The sequence below is a fragment of the Corvus brachyrhynchos genome, unplaced genomic scaffold (assembly GCF_000691975.1).
Source record: "Corvus brachyrhynchos isolate BGI_N302 unplaced genomic scaffold, ASM69197v1 scaffold499, whole genome shotgun sequence".
NCBI lineage: Eukaryota > Metazoa > Chordata > Aves > Passeriformes > Corvidae > Corvus > Corvus brachyrhynchos.
The window spans coordinates 561,804-587,067 of NW_008239771.1; the positions used below are offsets into that span (position 1 = coordinate 561,804).

At 40.5% G+C, this 25,264-nt stretch overlaps 1 protein-coding gene across 1 annotated transcript; it reads right to left on the reverse strand.

Annotated features, from left to right (window-relative positions):
* Positions 1–9,733: 9,733 nt before the first annotated feature.
* Positions 9,734–21,225, reverse strand: ACADSB (acyl-CoA dehydrogenase, short/branched chain). Its single transcript, XM_017742919.1, has 10 exons — positions 21,000–21,225; positions 20,629–20,729; positions 19,945–20,151; positions 19,332–19,502; positions 18,717–18,842; positions 18,240–18,332; positions 16,212–16,301; positions 14,589–14,726; positions 13,681–13,780; positions 9,734–12,996 (listed from the first exon to the last, which is right to left on the reverse strand). Exons 1-10 carry the CDS (start codon positions 21,208–21,210, stop codon positions 12,926–12,928), a joined length of 1,308 nt encoding a protein of 435 aa, XP_017598408.1. The 5' UTR covers positions 21,211–21,225; the 3' UTR covers positions 9,734–12,925.
* Positions 21,226–25,264: the final 4,039 nt, after the last annotated feature.

Consider the following 25,264-nt stretch of genomic DNA (forward strand, 5'->3'; position numbering starts at 1 on the left):
TTGCTCACCCTCTCCAGCTGGCAGCAGATTTGGAGACTTGCTGGCTGTGGAGACGCTGCAGCTCCTGGGTTTGGTGGCTGGGCCCCCAGGCTGCCTTGTGCTCCCAGGAAGCAGCAGGAGCCTTGCTGGTGGCCTGGTGAGCACACAGAGCCACTACACCAGGATCCCCTGGGTCAAGTTATGGCCAGCTCAGTCCTGGGCTGGATGGGGATGGCTGATGGAAGGATTTCTGCCTCCTCTCCAATCTGCCATCCAGGTCTACTCGACAACTGGCTGCAAGCCATTATTCCCCCAACTGTTGCTGGTTTTTAAGCCCTACAGCTGCTCTGCGCAATCCTAACCACCTCTCTGATTGTTCATTAGGGACCTGCAATACTCTTGGTTTATTCCATTTACACCTGGATTTAACTAACAGCGGTTTTGTGCCCCCTCACCTCTTCATTACGAGGCTGACTCGCTTCCTGAGGACCAAACCATGCAGAGTCTCGCGGCCCCTGCGAGGCACTGGGCACCTTCTCTTCCCATCCATTTCACTTAGGCACCTGCTCTCCATGGAAATTGATGGCCAGCTCGGGCTGGATGAGTCCTGAGCTCAGATTCTGCACTCAAAATCTTCATTTGCAGCAAACAATGCTGCACGTGGCTGTGCAGGATGCAAGGCAATGCCTGCGTGGCCATCGAGGACTGAAGGGCTAATCAAGGATCAATAATCACAATGATCGAGGCAACGACTTTGGAATATTCAATCAGGGACAACAATTAAGGTTCCTTTAGATGCTGCAAATGCAAAGTCTTGAATCCAAGTCAAGTGTTTCCCCTTAATGATTACACAAGTTTCCCCAAATGATGCCTCCTCCTGTTCCAGCTCAGCTGCCTGCAGAGCCAGCACAGGAAAAAGGATCACATGAAAATTGCAATGAACTTTTCTCCTCTGCCAATTCCTCATCACTTTTAAGTAATGCTCAGCTAAGGATAAAATTTATAATTTGACTGACCTCATAGCCAGGCATAAAGTTCTTCCCAAGAAAATTTTGGATGAGTAGACTTCCATTTTACAAAGCATAAAGTTTTGCCAGAATTCCTCAGCTGAAGTATTAGTGGGCTTTTTGGCTTTATTTCTCTGAATGATATTCAGAGTTTGGAAGTGAAGAAGAATATTTGCTTTCTGGTAGCCTGAATTCCACCAAGATACAAATCTCTGTCTCTTTGAGAATGATAAAAGAAGTCAGGCAGGGTATTGTATACCATCCTGCATTAAGAAAAACTCGGAGGTTTAAGGCCATCTGTATTTAGATCCAAGGACAGATGAGACATTTAAATTTTAGTAGCACTCAGTTATATACCTGACATAGAGAAATGGCTGCAATCCTTTTTATCAGGCTGGAGAATAGGCATTAAATGACAAAATATTAGTCAGGCCATAGATCCCCGAAATGTATAAGTTCTGCAGCAGCTTCATTAAATCTGTTTTTTATCAGAGAGGAGAGAAGGGTCTGGTATAACATTACCAGCGTTTGAGGCATTGGGCTTTTAGAGAATCATCGCCAGATACTTCATCCATCTGTCTATTTTCATATTTATTGTTTTACCAATCACTTTATTCATCCATCTGTTCATCTGTGTAAACCCATTTTTTTAAATTTTAATTTTTATTTATGGACTGACCTTAATAAACTCTCCTCAAGTACCGCGTGTTTATCACTGTCATGGATGAAAACATTATTAATGACAGGGGGGCCGTGCGGGGAGGACGAGAGCCCTTTAAATTCCTTTTCAGCTGACTGGGCTGCAGCCTCTCAGCTGGGCAGGGCTGGCTGGATCGATAAGGTCGGAGTTCAGGCACTGGTCCCATCTCCTCCATCATCCCCATCACTGCCAGCTGACGATGCCTGCAGGTGGAGCGGGGGCACCTCCCCGCGTTTGGGAATCGCAGCCAAGGCTTTCCCGCCCCGTAGGAAAAGCTGGGGGCAGCTGGGATGGTTATTTTGGAATGTGTGCAAGGGAACACGCGGATGGCAACGCAAGGGAGCAGCCCAGGGTGTTTGGAGGCCGAGGGGTTCAGCTCTTCCAGGGAAATTCTGGCTGAGCATAAATTAGGGATGCACCGGTTGTTAAATGCTCTCCACACCCCGTGATGAAAGGGGAGGTGGGATGGTTTGCAGCACAGTCACCAGAGCTGTACTTTCAATCCAACCACTCAAACTGCTTTAATTTCCTCAAAGCCAGGGCTGATCATCCCAACCGAGGCACCTGCAGCAGCCAGGGCTCCAACACCATACCTGGTTTGGGCAGCAAGCCACGTGCTTCTCTTCACAGGTGCACAGCTCACAGCACCGCTCAGAAAATGCTGTTTGTTACCACTAAGCATGCCCAGCCCTAATTTCCCCCAGCAATGTGGGAGATAATTACAGGGAAGGTGGTGAGAGCGCCTCGAGTGCCTCGAAATTACGCACCTATGGATTAAGAGCGTTTCAAATTTATGACAGGCAATAGTCACGAGGTGGCAATAAATGCTTTACGGGTTCACTTAGTTGACATAAAGCCTAACCTTGCCACAAAAATACATTTTTATTCCGCTGGCTTAAAGCAGGTTTGACAAATACTCTCCAGGATAACTCAACCCTCGCGTTTTATCTTTGCTTGGCCCAGGTGCCGCCTGCGACAGAGTTTTGTCATGAAAGATGGAGCTCTGAGGCTGGGGACATTCCCCTCATGGCTTCATCTCACCTCCCAGCTCATTAGAAACCTTGGGCTCCTGCCTGGCATTTTATTTTGACATCGGAGGTGTAAATCAAGTCATAAACATATTTAAACTAATGTTGTTGAAAATCCGTAATTCTGACAGAGAAATGAGCGGCAAAAAGTGCATATAATATTTGGTGACATGTAATTTTAACTTCATCCCGTCCCTTTGCTTTTGAGACATTGTTACCTGCAGGATAAGGCAATAAAATAAGGATGTACAAGAATGTGTCAAATGCAGGGCTTCCCTAAATTACACTCTCAGGCACAGATTAATACATTTAATACATTCCAGTCATGAGTGAAGTACTTATAGCAGAACAACTGCTCCTTCAGTGATATCATTCACTGGAATGAACTACAGCTAACAGTGACAAGCTGGAAAAATGCCCCCACTTTTCAAACTGTACAAATGGCATTTGGACACAGTAACTCAAAACTGGACACTTCATTTCAAGTTTAAAGCTAGTGGTCCAGTCAAAAGCTATTACTCCATCTTCTTTATTTGTAGTCCATGCTTTTGTGCTCTTTAAGAATCAAATAAATACTGGTGTAATGGTTAGCAACTGCCAGTTCAACGAAAAATACTGCTAAATTCGCCAATAAGTCTTTTTTCTACACACACAAATTTATGACATAAGAACTGAACCCATTCCTGTTACAATGTCTGGATAGTTTTTTAATGTAGAGGGAGACTCACTTTAGTGATAAGAGTTTAAACCTCAACTCCTTTTTCCTTCTCCCTGGATCATACATCTGGATAGAGAAGAGCGTGAGACAAACGGTCCCTGTGTGCCAGCCAAGGTGCACTGAGCTGGCTCGTGCTCAGCCCCAGCACAGCTGAGGAAAGAGCTCCCTGGGGCTGTAAAAAAACCCTTTTGCATCTCCACTGGGATTATTTAAAAGCAAAGAGATTATTCACACTGGGATTATTTAAATACGGACGCAAGATCTGCCCCCTCCTCTGCGTTAAGAACTGGATGGGGAAGGGAAGGAGACTGAGGTGGGTAAAAGCTCACTAAAGCCTTCTCCTTTTCAGTTCTTTATCATCCTCTTTGGTCCACTATCTACTCTTCCCACCCTGCCCCACCACTGGCTAATAATAATAATAATTAGATCCCATTTTGTGATCACAAGTGTCCTGTTAGCGTGTAAAGGGAGGGAGCAGCGCTTCCCTCTGACAGAGGAGGACTCCCTACAGAAACCAGAGCTTGCCCAGGGAGCGGGTCTGGCTCTTTCCCATTCATTGCAGCACCATGTGCAGGCTTCAGGGCTGGAGTTTTTAGTTTCTGGTTGATCTACCTATGCAAAATAAGCAATGCTCCACAGCCATCAGGTGCATCACACCCCCAGAGAAATCTCTGCTGTGTCCCCACACAACTGCTGCACCAGGAGCCATGGGGGGAATTTGTGAATTAGTGTTTATTCCAGACAAAGGCCATGCTAAAAAAAATGCATTATAAGGTGCCACATCACACCTAGAAGAACACTTATGGACTTGTGGGTTACACCAGGAACCGTGCTAAACTTCTGCATTTGGCTGCTGTGAGACCTAAGTGGGGACAGTGTGATGAAGGGATAAAAATTCCAAGTGCCACTGGAATATTGCCAAGCTCCCCAGCCAGCTTTTTTTACAGTGTGTTGCTACATTAAAACAAGAGATGAACAATGGATTTGTCTCCAAAAGGAGAAAGACTCACAGCCTGACACTTTCTCAGAAAAGTACACAAACGTGTTTCCCCAAACTCATGAGATTACTTTCTACTTGTTCGAGGGGAGACAAGGAGCTAAACCACAAGTAATTCTGGATTTTCTGAATATATTGGTTTTGATTATAAGCCTGCTCCTTTTTGTAGCCAGATATTTGTAGCCAGAGGCCTTAAGAACATGGAGCTTTTCTCCTGGTTTTTTTTCACCAGTGCAGCCTCTGTGGTGTCCCATCATCAGAAGACCCACAGTATCTGGAACACTCAAGAAAAACTGTCTGGAAACAGAATTTTAATTTCTACAGAAAGGACTTATATTTTCTTTCATTCAGTTTCTTAAAGACGGTGAAGAAAGATTTTATGTTCCAAGTAATTTCATTTGATGTCATAATTACATCTTGATTAATTCTATCCACAGTGAAAGTTATAAGGGGTTTTAGTTTTGGGGTTTTTTTCTTATCTGCAGGGTAGATTTTAAAGATTTTGTATGACTACAAGTAATGGGAACTGGGAAGAACTGTGATAATCTGCAAACAAAGCATGCATTTTGGGACTGAGAGGGATAAATGACAGGTGTGACAGGGGCAGGATTGTCCCTGCACTCTCTGCAGTGACATTTTGTGGACACAAAGACCCTGGCAGCTCTTGTGCAGAGAAAAGTAGGCTGCTACTACGCATACCTCTGCCACCTCACTTCTGCCACTGCTGGCACCAAACCCACCATGCCTGCTATTCTTTCCTCCTAGGAGAGAAGCTCACCAATTTTCCTTTAAAACTTACCTAGACCCTGGTTTCTATTAGTCCACATCCAATCCTAACCCAGCTTGTAAACACTTTGGAGCAGAATTATTTTTTTTGGCTTTTGCCCACCTGACTGTGGTTTATATGCATCCTGTACTACAGCTAGGGATCCTGGATCAATACAAGTAGGAATGAAAAAAAACACTGTTCTAAACTGCTGGGACTAATTCCTTGTATTAGAAATACCAAAAAACAATTCAATCCATACTGCAGGATTTTATCAGAGGCCAAGCACTAATTCAAAATTTTACCTGCTTTTCCATGGAATAACAGCAAAATGTATCTCCAGTTCTGATTCTGACTCATTAAAACCCGTTGACAAAATGATTTCTTTTGAGAATTAAATGAAAGCCTTTTCAGAAGATCTCTCCTCAAATGGCAATCTGGAAATCAGCCCTCAAATGTGTCATCCCTGGAAAACCCAACAGGACATTGGGAGACCTGGTTCTCCTGCTGCAGTGCCTGTGCAGAACACGGAGCACAGAGTAAACTGACAAAATAATTGGATTATACATGCACAATTCAGACTTTCAGTTACTGGGTGCTTTCTTGCTCCTGGTTTCCACAGAAAAGTCAGGTTTTTGTTCCTTAAGTCCTTGTACTGCTTATTTACATATGAAAAGGTAAGTTTATAAAAGAGCTTTCCTATTTTACTACACCTAATAGTTAATAATTTAAATCTGTAGCCATTATCATCATATAGATTGACACAAATGGCATATGGATCATTCTGGGGATGAGGGTTAGTTTCTTTTAAGAGAGAATTGTTTTAGTTTTTGCAGGAAATTAATCAGGGGAATGGGCTTTGTGGAGCATGGAGCAAATCTAATCTGTTCTTTGTTCAAATTTGCCTTGCTCCAATTCCTAGCAATTGTAGACAACATGCTCTTTTGTTCAGGAGCCACTTGTTACATGCATAATTAGAGACTGCAGTAGCTGTGTTTAAAGAAAAACTGTTTTCCAATGTAATGTGTGATCTTGATAATAGTATTTTCATCAAAGGTAGCAATTACATTCATTAAGCTGGGACTGGCAAGGCAGCAAGGAAATTAAGTGGAAGGTGAATAAAAAGCTCCCCGTTTCTTTTTAAAATCTCTGCCTCTTTATATGTTGAAATGCACCACGTTGAGCTGCAAACTGGAAAATACATACTGAATATAAGGGGGGAAAAAAGAAAGAAAGAAAGGAAAAAATAAAGTCCTCCTTAACCTTTCTGAATAATGATGCAGAAGATATCCTAGGGACACCTACTATAGATGCACTTTTCAAATTAAAGGGCTTTATTCTACATTAATTTCTTATGCAAGTTTTAAACGAGCTCAACATATGATTCAGGTCTTTAAAGGCTCCAGGGCTCTCTAGGATTAATTCACTGTTCTTTCCACACATGAATTAATTGTTTTGTGTTCTCAAAAACAGCAAACAGCACATAAATCAACCAGTTTGGAAAAGGCACAAGGCTGGTGCCTTTTGCAAATCACTGAAGTTTACTCTTTACACTCCATTATTATAATATGCAACTTTTAAAGGAAAAGCTGGAAAAGTAGGACATATGTTCTTAATTCTAACTAGATTTCTTGAATACATAACTCATTTCAGCAATCTGATTCCTTGAAAGACCAAAGTTGTGGAGCACTGAAAAGCTGTTCTTCCAGCACTCTAATTATATTTTTCCCAATTAATAATTCAATTACACATCACTAATAGATTTGCAAACATTCCCACAAAAAAGGAGCTGTTGTGAGGGGTTTTTTTTTTACCCTCTTTTTGCCTTAAGCCTCAAACGAGTGAGATTTGCAGATGGAAAAATGTGAAAATCTAAAGATGTGAGCGTGGAGCCCCATGAGGGCCATGCCCAGCCCGTGGGCTCCCCCAGGCACTCCTGCTGAGCACACACACAGCAAGCTCATTTTTTACCTCCAAAATACAACCCTGATTTTATTCCAGGCACTGCATCCCAGGCTAAGTGGGAGAAGTATCTGTGCCCTCATAGCTTTGCCCTGTGCGGACAGCAAGGGCAGGGCACCACTGCTGACAAGTTGCTGCTTCAGATCAGGGCTGAGGCACAATTTGGCAGGAAAATCCCCCAATTCGGGGTCTCAGCCAGCACCAACCAAAGCAAGTGACACCTGCAGCAAGAGGGACAAGTTTCATCTACCAGCACTCACAGCAGGACAGGTACTGAGGAGGGTGGTGGCAGGAACTGTGCTTCCTCCTCCACATGGATGTCCCAGTCCACTCTCAGCTCAAGGTAAGAGAGAAAATTGTAGCCAGAACCCAGCTGCCCATGACTCCAAAAATAACTGTTTCTCCCTCTGCCCTTCCCAGAAATAGAATCTGAAACCACAGCATCTTGGCCAAATTGGAATTTGCATAGTTCTGCGAAGCATTTCCTTCAGTTAGGAATGATTTAATTATTCTTCACTTCCTCTTCTAGAAATCATTCCTGGATAATGAGGTTAGCATAGAGCAGATATGTTTCAGTCAAGAAATAGATGTAATTTAGTGCCAGAAGGCTTTTACAGTGAAAAAAAAAAAAAAAAAAAAAGATTTTTGGACACTTCTAAATAGAAGCAGCAGGATAGAGAAGGTTTGCTATTAAATTAGAACAGTCTGAGACACCAGACCATCGGGTGCTTTAACCCGGTGCTGTGTCAGCCCCTGAAGAATCAGAGCACAACCACCACTCCCCTGCAGCCCAGATTCTTACACAAGGGTAACAAGGCACATTTTAAATAATTATTAAATAATGGCAAGCTGCATTACTGCCAGAGAATTGTTTATCTCTGCAAATTGGATCACTGAAGTCAAAGTACGGTAGAGCTAAAATACTTCCAAGCATGAAATGGAAGATCTATTGCTGCACCTTCCTGTGGTCCTTGGAAACTGTGAATCCTGCATGGCAGTCAAATGTATTTTATGACAAATATCCTGCTGAATCCAGCTTTTATTATTCAAGCAACAGTCAAAATAACCTGCCCTATCAATCAAATGTAGGCACTGCTGTAATTAAACCCAGAAAATTATTTTCCTTCTAAAGCCTGGTTGGATAAACATTGAGAAGACCTGAATAATAAGGAATTTAAGAAGGGAGCATAACAGTGTATGTTTGGTAAAAAATGTACAGTGGAACACAAGGAATTTTTCTCTGAACATGAGGAAAACAAGACTATGAACAGAAATAGAGCCTTTGTGCCATTTAAGCATCTGTTAGTGCATCACAGGGAGTCACAAAATGTTTTCAAAGTTCAAAAAGTGCTTAAGCTGAAAAAAAGGCTTTGTCCAGTTCTGATGGGAACAGCTGGGGCCAACATCCTCCACCTCAGGAACAGAATGGCTGATGGTCTCTTCCTAAAACAGCACCAGCTTTGGCCCTGAAACACGTTTGCTCTGTAGCAACTCTATCTTCAGCAGCTCCATTGACCAAACAAGTTCTGGGGAGCTCTTCACTGTTTAACTATGCTTCCAGACTTTTAAATTATTCCCGGATCATTTTTATGTCAGTTTAGCAAATTTCTTCTACAGAAAACCTAAAAGTACCCAGAGAAGCTAAGTCTAACATGTAATTATCATGTCTTTGGGTACCATCTAAACAAAGGCAGAAAACCTCAGCAACACAGTATCAAATTAAACCTGCTCTGGTTATATTGAAAAATTTGCATTTAAGTTGCATATTTAGGATGCAAATTAGTGAATAGAAAAATCTTACAGCATGTCCTTGAAAACAATTCAGGCCAAAAATATCCAAGACACTTGTGGCAAACTTGATGTGATGAAAAGGATGATCAGAAAATGGTTCTGTTCCCTGAGGGGTGGGGCATTGCTTGAGACTGGGCTGAATGATCCTGACTGAAGGCAGCAAACAGCCCCTCTTTAGCCTCACCAAAAAAAAAATCCCTAAAAACTTGACTTTTTTTTTAGTTTGTTTAAGTCCTCCAGTGTTAGCGGCTCTACAGTTACTGAGAGAGAGAATAGTTTCAGAAAGATGTAAATCCAAATGATCTTGAAAGACAAAATATATAAAAATGCTATTACTGTCTAGTGAGACTGCACATATTTTTGATTTATATTTCTAAATATTTCACCAGAAAAAAACGTTACAGTGTACACTGCATGTTCCTTTGAACATTAAACAAGCTATTAGGGAACACCCTGCTTATTTCTAGTTACCCTGAATACATTTTGGTGCTGAGGAAAAGCGTTTCTTCAGCTTTTGTGTATCCAATACCAGCTCAGGGAAGTCAGACAGCTGCTTTCAAAGCAGACTGGGCTTCCAATCGAGCTTAGCTTGGTAGAACAACTTGAAATGTGTCTCTCACCAAGAGATTTTCAAGTGGAAATGCAATAACATGTTAATTAGAAAAGTCTTTACACAGCAAAAGGCTCCCAAAGAACAATTACTCTGTAGTTCATGTAAGCCTTTTCTAACACAATCTTTACACGGGGAAAAGAAAATATGAAAGAAAGAACAACAGCACAGAAAATATGATATAAAATGTTGTATTTGAGAATTTCCCAAGTAGTGATTTCTGTGGAAATCTGCCTTGATTACCAACCAGAACAGAACCAGAGAAACCCAAGAGATGACACAGTCGTTTTCTCCTGGTACAAAACCTGGAAGATCTTGTAACAATTTTAAATTACAGTTATTAGAAAACATGACCTGATACACAAGATTAGCATTGTATCAAGTCAAAAATAAAATACAGACACTTTTTAATACATTCTCAATACAGGGCTTTTCTTCTAACCAGGGAAGCTCACACGCAACATTTGATACTGCAGCTGCTGTTCCAGGACAACAGACTGGATGGACTAAGGGTGTAAAAAGGGAAAAGTCACTAAGAAAATACATATTGAGTATATAAAGCAGCTTAAAAGCACAGAAAGCCTCCCAGCACTGCCCACACCAGCTCTGTAGCCTGTGCCCACAGTGCCAAATGCAGAATGGCCATTTATGACCACCCAAAAATGCCTGTCCCAAACCACAACAGGAGCTGGGGAGCACAGGCAGCTCTCAACAGCTCCTGGACAAGAGCACAGCACTTTTCATTCCTACCCCAACATCTGAGTTCAGAGCAGCGATGGAATCAGGCTTGAGGGGAGGAAATAATCCCAGGCTGGATGGGGCTTGGAGCAGCCTGGGATAGTGGAAGGTGTCCCTGCCCATGGCAGGGGGTGGAGCAAGATGGGCTTTAAGGTCCCTTCCAACCCAAACATTCTGTGAGTCTCTTAGTTAACTCTCTCCAGAATCCCAGAGTAGCCAAGGCTCTCCACACAGGTACCGGTCCTTTTAAAACAACAAGGAAAGATACTCAGGGGTTGTAATTGATTTGTGCACATATTCCTCCATAGAATTTTGTATACAAATACAATAGACACATTTTTTTCAAAACTGTGTACAAAATACAGCATACATAACAACAACATGAAATATTTACAGCTGTAACATTAGTTAAAGGCTTGACCTCACTTTACTGAAAAAAAAAAAAGCTCATCAGCTACTGTTGAATAGCTGATGAGGATGTTCAGGTTGTTTCCTGGACTCAGGCATCCAAGATCAGACTGTGAGGAATCACATTAATCTCATTTCTTCCTGGTTATTTTTTCAAACAGACACCTGACACAGTTCTACACAAAGAGAGAGTCCTTTTGCATAATCCTGGATATCCAGCCCTTACCAGTCCTTCAAAGAGCTTGGCACTTTCCTCCACAAAGGGTTTGTATCTGGCACTGCACTGAATCAGTTAAGCATTGCTAGTCCTCAGTCTCACACAAAACTGCAGATTAGACACAGGCTAAGAGTGTCTCAAACCAGGAGATCACAGCAAAAACTATGAACCAAACCGTGTTTTCTGGGGACACTCATGTGAGCAAAGCAGGTTAAACTTCAGCAGCCAAGGGCTGCCTCACCTTGGCACAATTCAGCACATTAATCAACATTAACTCAAGCATTTTGGAGTGTGGTTATGATCATTTCAGATTAACTCTGTGTTGAGCAGAGTAACTGTAGTTAAATGTCGTGGTGTTTGTAGTGTTAATTCTAATTGAAATTTCCCCAGCTGTTTCAGTTCAGCTGAAAGCCTGCAAACAAATCTGAACTGTATTAATAATGATAATGATTAATAATAATATTGCTAGAAGAAAACTCCAGAAATCATCTAGTCTACCTTCCTACTCATTTATTTTTGAAAACCTCAAAGCTCTTGATCAAATTGATATGGGAGGGGCTTCTTTACTGGCATAAGGATAATCACCACAATAATTCTTTGCCCATTAACAGGCAAAGTGTGTATATAGGGGGATTAATTCACTAAAGTAGTTGCCTCCCTTTGAAGTCAGAAAACTTTTTAATAGTGCTTTTCATCCTTGCTTGTTTCTTTGTCTAAGGCACTGCTTGTTTTACAAATCCCACTTGTTAAGTGTCACTTGCCCTGGTTTTGCCAGGAAATCATCTGGGAATCTCAGCCTACGACATTCTAAGCTCCACTCAGAGTGAATCATCAGTGAAAAGCAGGCTTTAAAAATGAGATTCTTCTAAGTCAGCCAAAACCAGAAAACCAATCCTTCCCTCCCCAAAACACTTGAAACAGATTGCCAATTACAGCAATTAGGATGATTTTTCATATATTAAGCTTCCTGTCTCTTGATTATTAGTTAATTAGCTCTCCAGCACTGAAGAGGTTTCTGCTGTAAATAAAATGTCTAATTTTAGAGTAAACAGAGACGAATAAAAAAAGCAAATACTTCCCAACCCCCTGCCCTTTTTGTCTCTCAAGAAGAGAAAAACTGTGCTAGAGAATCACTAACTTCCAGGAGCAAGGAATTCTAGGCTGCAAATTAACAGTTCCTCCCTTTAAAGTTTGTAAAATGCATTGAATGTGGAAAGGCCACTGTGAGGTAGTATCACAGCACTCCCATTACCCAGCTTGTATCTGTCCTTTTGCAGAACTACTAGAGCTTTTTTAACCCCATTTCAGAAAGATTTCAACTCAACCTTTTATGAAAGGAGAACTATAAATAGGCTCTTAGATTAAAACCCTTACGAGCTGAGAAGGCTGGAAAGGGAGGTGGATATTATCCACCTTTCAGGAGTACAAATTGGGGCTGGAGGGACTTAATTACAAAGATATCCTTAAGAACACACTGCTATAAAGGGCTGCTATAAAAACGACTCCAACTACAGCAGCTCCATCACTCTGCCTGGGAGAGAGGAAACCACCACTTCCCTCTCTTTGCACCCCATGCAGGCAGCACCTCCCAACAACAGCTCCACTCCACACACCAGCTCTGCTGCACGTGGAGAATCCTTCCTCCCAGGTGGATTAACAGAGCCCTTCCCACCAGGCATGCCAGGGATTTGGATTCCTTTGTTTTCACTTTGAAATCTCCAAGCGGAGAAGAACTGCTGGCATGACCTAAGGGAGCTAAATCCAGTGCTTGGAAGTGTCTCAGGCAGAAAGAAGTTTGGATTTGAATGTGGAATTCACCATTACACGTGAATTACTCACTCTCCTGAAACGGGGAATTCATGGTTTTCCCTATGATTTCACTGTGATGATGTATTCTTATTTATGATGCCATTAATGCCTTCTGTAATTACAATAAATGGGTAATTCACAATCAGTGTCCAGGGAAATAATTTTCATATAACAGTCAAGAAAGTTCTTATGGTTTCAGTACTCCTGTGCTAAGAATTTTGCAATTGTGCTCAACTGGATATTTGAAGTTCCTTCATATATTGTACCTGAAATCAGAAGAGAATAAATTAGTGGACTATAAACCCACAGTGAATTTATGAAGAGAGACCAAAATATCATCCTAAAAGTCCAGTTAGAACCTTTACAATTATGAAATGAAGCTTTTACTATGCAAGTATTAGTGCCGAATTATAATTATCTATATAATATTATAAATGTTCATATTTTATTATCTGTAACAATTAAAGCACTTTTCAGGCTGGCACCACATAATGCAAAGACATTTTCCTGAAAAGCAATTCTTAAATAGCCAACAACAATGAAGAAGTTCCAAATGCTATTACGATAAAAGCCAAAGGGTAATATTGTTTAAAATGTTAAACTGTTGGCTCCAAGGATTATCCTGATAAACAAGGAAGCCTTGAAAATAAAATTCCACATAGATTCAGATCTTAAAGCCAAAGAAGGCATTTTCATTTTTTTTTACTGAAATTTCCTTAGTAGAATGGGACACAATGTTTGTGTCTGTATTTTATTGGTATCCAATTAAATATTATAACTAGCCTTGCACATACATACATTTATACCTAAAGTTTTATATCTGAGCCTTTGAATTAGTGTTGATACAGTCTCAGGGAAAAAATATCCTGGAAAAAAAAGCCAGTCCTTCATCCTCCAACTTTAACAGCACTAATGCTACAAGGGATACTTGTTAAGAAAGTGCCACTCACCTATCTTGCAGTCACGATAGTACTTTTCTATCGGGTAATTTTTGGTGAATCCAACACCTCCCATCCATTCAATACATTTACTGGTTGTCAGTGTTGCAACCTATGAAGAGAGTTTTCAGAGTTACAGGAGTCAACTTCAGGACAGGGGTGGTAAAACTTATACTTTGTAGCTAATTAATAACAAAACAGGGAATAAAGAAGTGACTAGAACAGGAGAGAAGAAGAATGGGTATACTGGTATTCATCTTCAGTAAGCCACTTTAGAATAAAAATTACATTTTTCGAAATCAGAGGACACCAGGAGTTCACTAATTGTTACAGCAATAGTTTCTATGCTGCACTCTGCACAAGACCAGCAGTGGTATGCAAGACAGCAATTGCAAAGGGATAGAAGTCATCCAGTTTTGAATCATTTTAAGACTCACAGATGTGACCAGCAGAGCTGAAATGGTCACAAATGAACTCTTTACAGCGTCATTTCTCATGCCACAAAAAGAGATTTCTGATAAAATCCAATCTTATCTAGGTAAGTGCAAGTATTAATTCACTTTCCTCTTTTAGTGTTGTCGTTTGGTTTTAAAAATTTTATTTAGGGGCATGAGCAGCTTATTCCTTGGTGACTTACTTTAGATTCTGTGCATGGACTGAGAAACACAGAATGGTTTGGGTTGGAGTAGATCTTAAAACTCATCTCACTCCAACCCCCCTGCCATGGGCATGAACACCTTCCACTACACCAGGCTGCTCCAAGTCCCATCTGACTTGGCCTCCAACACCTCCAGGGATGTGACAGCCAAGATAAAAGTACATCCAGAGATTCCACAGCAAAGACGAATTATGAATTACACACTGGATAGCAGCTTTCCCAGCAGTGGAATGAAGCCCTGGAGTGAGGGAGATGCAGGTACCTCAGCAGTGAAGTACTTGGCCATGCTGGCCTCCTTGATGGCCGGCCTGCCCGTCTCCGCCAGCCGCGCCGCGTTGTAGGTCAGCAGCCTGGCCGCCTCCAGCTGCGTGGCCACCTGGGCGATCTGGTGCTGCATCCCCTGCAACAGCACCACAGCACTCACACAGAGCCACAGCCCCGCTGGAATTCCCAGCAACAACCATTCTGTCCCCATGGAAATGTGCCTGCACTCTGAAATGAAAATATGGAATCCAGGTGGGACGTAATTCCATGTTACTTCTGTGTTTATTGACAGAGGTTGGGCCACTGAAGTGCTTTCAGGAACTGCACTCCTATTCTCCCCTTCCCTTCTCTTGGATTCAGGAGCACTGGGGTTCATTTTGCCTGACAGGCTGCACAGAAGGTTACCTATTTAAACCCAGGAATATAAAGGAAAATTTTACCCCAATCTTAACATCCTCCTCGGGATTACAAAGACATGAGGAAGTCAGAGCTGCGTTTTCATTCTGCAGCTTTTCATTGAGACAGTAACAGGTCTGGCTCCCTGATGAGCTTAACCAAGGAAGACTTGTAAACAAGCATTCCTTGAATAAAGTGGAGAACTAGCGAGGCGACAACTCCTTCCCATGTCCCAGAGGCACGAGACAAGATTTAGGAGCAGCTTAAAGGTACAGAGGACATGACTGAAGAATGGATTCAAGGGGAAGGAAAGAGGTGATGGAGCTCACATCTGAATGGTATTACGGAAGAATGGGTTTATTTAAGAACACCCAAATATTATGATGATTGAAAATGAACATTTAGTAGTCTAAAACACAATGAAATCTTTCATCTTATTAGAACACTAACACTGTTCCCTCAGATTTGCAGAAATATATAGGCAGGTCAAAATACCAAAATGATTCGGCAATTATAAATTCCATTTCCCATTCAAAAGACGTAGTTCCAATCATTTCCTAGGTATCTATGAGTGCTTCCTAAAATTTGCATAAATTATGAGTAGTGCTAATGTTCCTTCTCTTCAGCTGAGATGTAGGTTTCTTTGAACAAGAAAATTACTATAGTAATTACAATTATGTATCTTCCTTATTAAACTATACATCATTTTTGCAACAAAGAGTTCTCTTTCCTCGTAAGAAACAGATATTATAATGAAAACTAAATGTCTTTGTATACCACAGGAAACTTAATAATTCAATCAGTTTTCCTCATCTTTTTATCATTTCTGTTGTCTCCAGAAAAAGCCCTTCCTCTGCACCTCAGGAAAGGGTATAAAAACTGGAGCGCATTCAGTACAGTGGGATATTAAAATCAGAAGAGAAGGGAGTTCCATGTGTATTATTTTCAAAGAATGTCAGTAAGTTATCAGGCAAAAGGAATATGTCAATAATATTTTAAAGTTTTACGTTATTCGTGTGGCAGTTGCAAAGGCACACAGCACTGAATTGATGAATTTTACATGGCAGATGAATGTTCATCCAGAATTTTTTTTGAAAAATTCTTCTCAAATATTGAGGAGGAGAGACATGACATGATTATGCAAATCATAATAGTCATTTTTCTGATTACTGTGGTCACTGCTCCTTTCTTAGAGGAAACATCACTTGTGCCCATTAACAAGTACCTGGAAATCAAACACGCTTTTCCCAAACTGGACTCTCTCCTTTGTGTATGGAACTGTACAGTCAAAACAGCCCTGGGCCAGTCCCAACATCTGTAAGGAAAAATAAGGATATGGTCAGTAAAAATTGATTAATTGAATGCACCTAATGGAGATGATAACAGTTGATCTTCTGGTCAGGCAGGTTGATATTCAGGAGAAAAGTTGTTTTCTTCCTACCTAGATATTGCTAAAATTTCTATATAGAATCCTAGGAGCCAGAATTTTACAGTTATCAGACAAATTGAGGTGAGTTTTAATAAAGAAAAGTTTCAGGAACAAACCTATTACATGCCCATTTCTTACCACATGAAAACACTACTACTAATTTTTGAACAATACTTATGGGTCAACTGTAATTGCAAAACTATTAAGTGTTTCTGGGAAAACTCATAATTGCATGAGAAAATGACTGTAAACTGAAGATCTATAGATCTACATTACCCTACTAAAGGAAGAATAATCTGAATGATTAATCAAAACTATTTTCATAATCAAAATAATTTCTCATTTTCTAGAGGACACCAAACTGCCAGAATTAGCAATTTATTTCAGAAGTTAGAAACTTAGTGGAGTGGAAGGAGAGATAACATTTCTTCCACTATCTTCCAACTCTGCAGAACAATTGTAGAAGAATTTAGACCAATTTTGTCTTTCCATAAAGACAAGAGTAGGCAGCTGTCACATCAAGCTGCTTAGAAAAACTACCTTTAATGATGTACAACAGGAAAAAAAAAGATACCTAGGAAAACAATAAAAGAAAATATTGCAGTCTGCTGCTAATCAGCCCCATTATCAGATTTGTTATTTCTTTATATAAACTCATATAAAAGAGCCAAGTACATCAGCTTCAGCACCTCCAACAATATATGCAGCTGCCTTGAACTAAAACCATCTGAAACTGTTTTCAAAGCCACAATTACATTTTATAAGATCTTCATTATCTTTTAAAACTATTACTACTGCAAAACTAAACTCAATACCACAGGGCTTTAGAGCTGCTGTTCTTGTCAAGTCCATTTCTCTTAATTTGAAGGTGTCAAGAAAGCAGTAACTAAGATATAACAACTACCTGACCTTAACTTTTAATTAAGGTGTAACTTGGAGTAATTAAGAGTAAAATCCAGACCATGTATTTTACTGCCAGAGCCTCTATATTATTTATATCTCTGGGAACAATGGGGCCCACAGCCCTTTTTAAATGCCATATCAGACAAAGTTTAATCACAGGTAATCTTTAGAAATGATGGAAAAGACAGCCCAATTATCAGCATAGTGTACTGCCATGTGGAAAGTCTCAATTTCATGCCGATGATTACTTCAAAAATAATTTAAAAAAAAAACCTTATCACAAGCCATTTTATTCTAGGGTTGAACCTGATTCCCACTGAGATCAGCAGCTACCTGAGATTCAAATTGACTTTACAGCAAAATACATTTTGAAATAACTCCAAGGTCAGTAAATATTTTCCCCTAAGATGCCATACAGGGCAATTTTCAAACACAACAATGAAATGGAACAGTTCTGATAGAGAAAATTACATTTATTTTAAAAATAAGTTGACTTTTAAAAATAAGTTGCTGGAAGAACATCAGTCAGTACTAGGTTACATTTGCCAGCCCCACACAATCCCAGTTGGTATAATGCATTTCAGTGTGTTATATTTTCCAAAGTTAGTTTTTTTAATAAAATAAATTTTCACAGTGGAAGACAGGAATGTTGACATAACTCAGTAGCAATAAGTTAACGACCAAAGACAAGCTAATTGCCATTTAATGTTTTCTGAGTCTACTGCTTATGTCACCACGGGAGAATTTTCCCACTGGCAGGTGTTCCTGTCCTCACTGTAACTTTGCTACAGGAACAGTGACATCTAGTGGCAATTGAGCTTTTAATTAAGTATTTTCTAAACAGCTTTAAATATCCCATACATTTCAGTCCAAACTCAAGTTATATCCTGGCTGTGCTCAGTAATAAACCCGATGACCCACCTGTGCAGCAATCCCTATCCTGCCAGTATTGAGCATTCCAATGGCATACTTATATCCTTGTCCAACTTGTCCCAGGATATTGGTCTCAGGAACCTAAAATATAAAACCACCCAATTACTCCTGTTCTATTCTGCTTTGCAACTACTAACAGGGTTCACATATCAATCAGTGTACATATTTTATTAATTGTTCCTCATAAGTGAAGGCATAAAACATAAACCAGACATTTGATTCCTAGGACATCGGATTAGAACATGCCCAGATTCATGTGATTATAAAACTGATGAAAAAAATGCATCAAAATTTAAGACATTCAACCCCTCTCTAGACTTCTGTGGGAGGAAAATGTTAATATATGCCAATCAATCAGTGTGTCTAAGGGAAAAAACCAGGGAATTTAGTTAATATTCATTCCTTATGTGTGGTCAGGTTCCAGTTGTACCCAAATTTATGCTTCAACAGCTGAACTTACAGTACCTTCACATTATCAAACGTTACTGGGCAGGTGGAAGATGCTCTGATTCCCAGCTTGTCCTCCTTTTTCCCCACGTGAAGCCCCTCTGTGTTGCGATCCACTATGAAGCAGGTAATTCCCCTGTATCCCTGGGGGGAGTTAAAAATAATCAAAAACCGTTTTTCATACTAATACCACTGAAAATCTACTACCTACATCCACACTGGGGACAAACCTGACACTTGCATATTCAGCTATGTAATTTTTATTGGATTTACTTTGCTATAGGATACTTTTTAGTTTTCCATTTTGCCTCTTAACAAGAGCAACTTGTCAGCTAAGTCAGAAAGGTTGGAAAAACTTAAGACTGTGAGTCCTGTTACTCAGAACACCACCAGTGCTGTGCTCTTCACCTAAACAACCATGATCCTGCCATTTTTATTTTCCCTGGCTGGATGAATTTATTAAATTGTTCGCCAAGTTCTCAATTTTTGTTGGGAAATATTTTTAAAGGTTTGCAGTCAGCTAGGAAAAGGTGCACAGAGTATTAACCTCTAACATCAGATTATTAATATAAAATCCACAGTTTCATACATCAGCAGCAGTCACTGAAATGCAACAATGCTGTAGCAACTTACTAAGGATGGGTCTGTATTTGCCATGACAAAGAAAACTCCTGCATCTTCTGCTAAGCTAATCCACATCTTTGAGCCATTGATAATGTAGTAGTCTCCTTTCTTTTCAGCTCGAGTCTTCAAGGAAAAAGCATCACTGCCAGACCCAGCCTCCGAAAGACAGAAACTCCCTAGCTGTCGAGGGAAGAGAAAAAGCCAATTTAATTTTCACAAATATAAACAAATCCTACAAGGAAAATACTTATAAACCAGCACAAGTCTCTTAAATTCAAACATTTTAACCTATTGCATTAAAGTAACTGAGCTTCAGCTATGGAGATTAAGAATAGAAACACTGTGTAATTACACATCTCTCAAAGTCAACTGTTTTATGGTTCTTTTCCACAGTAAATTAAATTTTAATGAAACTAATAAGTGCCTTTCCACTTTTACCTCTCAGCTACTGATGACAGGATGTATCTATATCACCACAGATCTCAGCTCTAACCAGTGTTTCAAAGTTCACACATATTTTCCAGAGCTGCAGACACACATTAATCACTGAAAAAAAATCCCACTAACATTACTAAACCATAATATAATTTTAATAGTTAAGTAAAGTAAGACTTTGACTCACTGTATCTTTAGACACCCTGGGCAGGTAAGTTCTCTTTTGTTCTTCTGTTCCATAGGTGGTAAACAACTTATTTGTTAGAGTGTTTTGGAGTTCACACACAAGAGCCACAGCTGGATCAACTTTGGCCAATTCTTCTACCGCCAATATGATTGAAAAAAATGAAGCTCCAGTTCCTCCATATTCTTCCCCAAGCTCAATACTCATCAGCTGAAATGGAAAAGGTGCAAATACATCAATCTGTTGGTTCTGATAGCAGGAAAGGCTAAAATTGAATCCAAGAATGAACATGAGGATATTGGCAATGTAAGTCCTCATGGCTGCCCAGCAAGGCATAGAAGACTCCTGATACTCTTTTCCATCAACACTTGGAGTCATGGCCTTTCCAGCATCCAATTATGCTTAACCAACTAAAAAAAAAGTGAGGGAGGGAAGACAAGGAACTAAAAGATAAGATGAAGTATGTGGTATGGGGGAGATGGAAAAAAATGACAGTAAAAGATGGAGAGAGATAATGCTGTAAAGAAAGTTGTCTTGTGGTTGACAACTCCAAAATTTTTACCGATGCATTAGTTCATTTGAATTTATCCCTCAAACTTTTCACCTAAAAATCTGAACAGGGCACAGTTAGAGATTCATAAAATGATGTTACTTTCCAAATAAAAGATTAGGTAAAAGTGTGCAGACCCCTTGTTCAAACAGTCCCTGTATGACGGAATCTTCCATTTTTGCATTCTCGTCCATTTTTTGTACAAAAGGTGCAACTCGTTCCTGGGCAAATTTGGTCACTGTAACAAAGAGAAGAAAGAAAACCTGTAAGTATTCCAACAGTCTCCTTTGGGATCAATATAACAGGAATGTGGTGCTTCTGACAGGTTATGCATGTGTTCTGACTACTTGACCCAGACAAGTAGCCCAAGCAAAACAAGGCGTAAAGCACAACTCCCCCAACAATCTCAACATTTGACTAGAAATAAATAATGAAAACAAAATTTTAAGCTACAATATCCCTTCTAGTTAAAACATTTCTGAATTTTAAATACAGATATAATAGCTACCCATGTCTTTCAGCATGGCTTCCTCCTCGGTGAACATCTGAAGTGGAGCACAGGCAAGTCCATCACTGGCTAGATTTGGCTTGAGTTCTGATTTGGAGGACCTAAAAACACGGGGAGAAACCCTCCAAGGAGCCAAGTATGCTGGTATGTGTCTTCTCAGCTGTTGGCAACAAATACAGAAGATGCAAACAGTTAGATTTGTATGCAACATATAACTTTATTTATATATATAAAATATATATATATATAAAATATATATATTTGTATGCAACATATAACTTTACCCAGTGCTTTTATTCAGTAAATGATTAGGAAATATAACTTATACCCAACGTTTGAAAGCTTTTAAGATATAACATCCCCTATGTCCTAAACGAAAATATGCTTTAATTACTTTTCTCTTAACATCACACAGTTTTCTTTCTGGGAGTTTACTAATACAATGTTATTCTACAAAGTATGTAAAAACATTAATTTTAGTCAAGTTTGGGGTTTACAGCAAATAGACCCTGCTGTTAGTATTTCTTTTCATAGATGATGCAAGTCTACTGCAATATTCAGAGTGGGGAGTGTATATTTCAATAGAATTAATACTTTCATTAACAAATATGATAAGAGTAAATGTAAAATACACAGAGAATGGCTTTTACAGGCCTGTCAACTTTAATTACTGACTTCAGCTTTCTCCCTGGTTTTCTTGGGACCAGCAATTTTTGTTTCTAAAGCAATTGGACAGCCCCTCATGCGGATTATTGGTATTTTGCTGTGAAAGGGCCTAACTTTTAACTGCACTGTGGATTTCTGTATTCAAACTGAATTCTTATCCACCACTTAATGATTTTCAGAACAAGCACACATTTTGTAGACAAAGCCCTGGCATTTGAATGCTTCTGTAGACTTAATTTCTATACAGTTAAAATCCCACAGTAAGTATATTGATAGTGTTATGTAACTAATAATTAATGTGTTTTATTTGGTTGATTTCTTTTGAAAGAACAGGAAGGAACTAAAACTAAGTGATTTATGCCTATGCTCCCAATTTCTCCACAATAAACAACAATAATTTCAAGAAGCATTAGTTATGCAACCAAAAGAGCAGAGGCATTAGTGAACATTTGACTGTGGGGAATAATCTTAGGAATATATGGCAAAAGTCACAAAAATGAACAGAACAGTGGCTTTTGGGAGGAAGCTACACACAATGATTGTCAGGACACAGATAATGTGACAGTTTTGTCCCTTGGAGACCTAAAAACTTTGTGTTCAAAGACTTAATTACCTCACAGCAGGCTTTAGAAAGGTAAGTTTGGTATAAAAGCCAATATGCTTTCCAAACACAGAATAATTTTTAGGATTTTAAAGGAAGTTGTCACGATATGATCTGGCTCCAAAAGTAATGGGCTAGTAGTAGCTAAAAGATATTCCTGAAAAGCAGCAGAGCTTGACTGTGTCTGAAAGGAGGCAGGACAGAACAATGGCTCTGCTCTCCCAGCTCCCCAAAGCCAGCCCACTCTGGGGCTGATGCCCACAGATCTGATCTTTGCTACAGATTTCTGTCACTTTTGCTATGTCAGCCTAAAGTGTGGAGACACAAATGTCTTACTATGACAACTGCTGACAGAAACCCCCAGGAGAGACACAGCTGTGCCATGAAGTATATGAAAACATGTCTGCCAACACACATTTTTGGCAGCACTAATTCTTAACCCCAGAGTGAGCAACAGACTGGCTGTGCCCTAAGGAGGCGCCTGTTTAGCTCCCAGAACACAGGGCAATTCCACAATGCACATTGTGATAGCAGCATTCCTCTAAAAACAGCAGAAATTTCTGTGTCAGAAAGTAAAAATTCCTTTGATCCTTCTAATAATTCCCCCTCTTTCATGTTGGCTTTCAACACTTGTCATGACCCTGGCTGAAGAACTGATGTAAAACACATCGATGAACTCTTGGAGGCAAGACGCAAAAGTCTACTGTGATAAGGAAACTCTGATTTTAGCACAAACAAAATCACGTGCATAAAAAAAACCCAACCCCAACAACAACAAACAGTAAGAAGTGGTAATAGAGAAAATAAATATTGCTGTGAACATTCAGTGTTCAGTCACATTCAACACCCCTGGTGACATAAAACAACTACTGGTGAGCAGGGCTGAATTACGAATATAACGTTTGGACGATGAACAATAGCTGCAACACCTTCAAATGATGATGAAGTTACTGGAGTCACTGTGGGTCTTACCAAAAATAAAGAAAACATTGTTTAGTAGAGATTGAATCCAAGGCAACCCCGTTCTGGAAGCAGTCGGCCAGGATTATTTGCAGAACACGCAGCTATGCTGGGGTCACCTGACATCCAGGTGTGCCAACACCCACCTGTGCCAGTGTGTCCTTGGCAAGGTCTGAGAGGGAAAAACCTGAGTATGCACAGGCACATTTCTATTTAACACCGTGCTGCTTCGCGAGCAGTGACAGGCCTGCAAACCACACACACTTCCTGCTCCTTCCACTACTTCATTTCCAAGTACAAAGAAAGGAGCAGTTTTCCTCCATGATGGCATAAATAAGGTGAATCACTGGGAATATAAAATATAAAATCATAGAGTGGTTTGGGTTGGAAGGGACATAAAAGCTCATCCAGTGCTACCCCCTGAAGTGACACCTTCCACTATTCCAGGTTGCTCCAAGCCCTGTCCAACCTGGCTTTGGACACTTCCAGGGATGGGGTGGCCAGAGATTGATTCTCTGGACAGCCTGTGCCAGGGCCTCACCACATTCACAGCAATCTGGGATCACCTCTCCTGAAACCACCCCAGGCTTTCCCTCCTTCCCATCGCTTTTCCTGCAGCCAACCCACATTAGAATGGCCGGGAATGGTGTCCTACCACAGCAGGAGAAACAAAGGTTCAGACATTTATCAACCATGGTTTGGTAAGCACTTGTTTGAGACATAAGTGGTGCTGCAGGAGCAAAGGAATATTCCTAACAAGGTCACCTTGAAAAGTTTTAGAACCAATGGGATGCATGCAAGGGATGGGATTTATGCTGGCAACACCCACACAAAGAGCAGCAACTCACAGGTAATACCACAGCAATAATAGACCAGCGTGGAAATCATATTTTAGTTCAACATTTAGATTTAAAAACTAAATAAATAATCAAGCCACTACATTATTGTGTACCTTTTTATTCTTAGAAGCCATGTAGTATCACTAACTTCAGACAGTTATTTAAAGCACATGTACATTACTTAAATCCTTGGATGCTGCTTCCCTGCCTTTTTTTTTTTCTCCTCTTCTTTTTCTGCAGGTAGTGATTTATGCTGCTACAGGATTCAGACTGCTTGCCCTACTGAACACATGCATTTGAGAACTGGTTGCTGATAACATTGATTTTTTTCTGTTTATCTCAATTCCTACCTCCACCTCAGCTCTTTAAAAGATCAGTTCTCTTAGCTTCCTTCTTTTATTTCACTATCTAAAACAAGATTTTAATGCTGGGCCTGCCATCAGTGTTAAGACATAAACAGAAAAAGACCACAGCAATGTTTTACTCAGCTCACTTTGCTTGCCTTGACTCCCTCTCTTGTATCCATCCTAGCTGGTTTCCACATAGCTCCTATCTCCCAGCAGAGAAGCTTCCAAATGGGAAACTTTCCTTCATTTCTGGGGTTGGTTTTCTTTATTTCAATTTAATTCAAGTGCCACGACACACCCACGAGCTGCACGAGAAGGTCCCAGGCCAGCACATCTTCTCACCCTGCACAGCCAAGGCATGCACAGCAAAAACACAGGGTCTCTGCTTGTTTTGATCACACCTCGAGTGCCACGAGTGTGTTTAGGAAACCACAGAATATTCCGAGTTGAAAGGGACCCACAGGGATCATCCAGTTCATGTCCTGGCCCTGCACAGACACCCCAACAATCCCACCCTGGGCACCCCTGGCAGCGCTGTCCAAACGCTCCCGGAGCTCTGGCAGCCTCGGGGCCGTGCCCATTCCCTGGGGAGCCTGGGCAGTGCCCAGCACCCTCTGGGGGAAGAACCTTTCCTGACACATAAGTAAAGGAGACCTCGAAGCACCTCTGCTGCAAGGACAGTGCTGCCTCATCACAACCACTTCACAAGACTTACAAGAACTTTTATTTGCAAGAACTTACCCAACCCCGCCCCTCCACACACAAATCCACAGGGCAGAAGGAGAAAAGGACTTCCCAACCCCCCCCTCACGCCTCGAAGAGCTGCCCCTGGAGCCCCGCACCCCGACAGCT

Bases quoted from the DNA above. Each gene is read 5' to 3' on its own strand.
- ACADSB (XM_017742919.1), bottom strand. From the start codon at position 21,210: ATGTTGCATACAAATCTAACTGTTTGCATCTTCTGTATTTGTTGCCAA. The intron at 18,843-19,331 runs GTAAGTTGCTAC...AACTCCCCCCAG, and splicing joins CAAATACAGACCCATCCTTA to GGATACAGGGGAATTACCTG. The intron at 13,781-14,588 runs GTACCTGCATCT...CTCTCTTCATAG, and splicing joins CCAAGTACTTCACTGCTGAG to GTTGCAACACTGACAACCAG.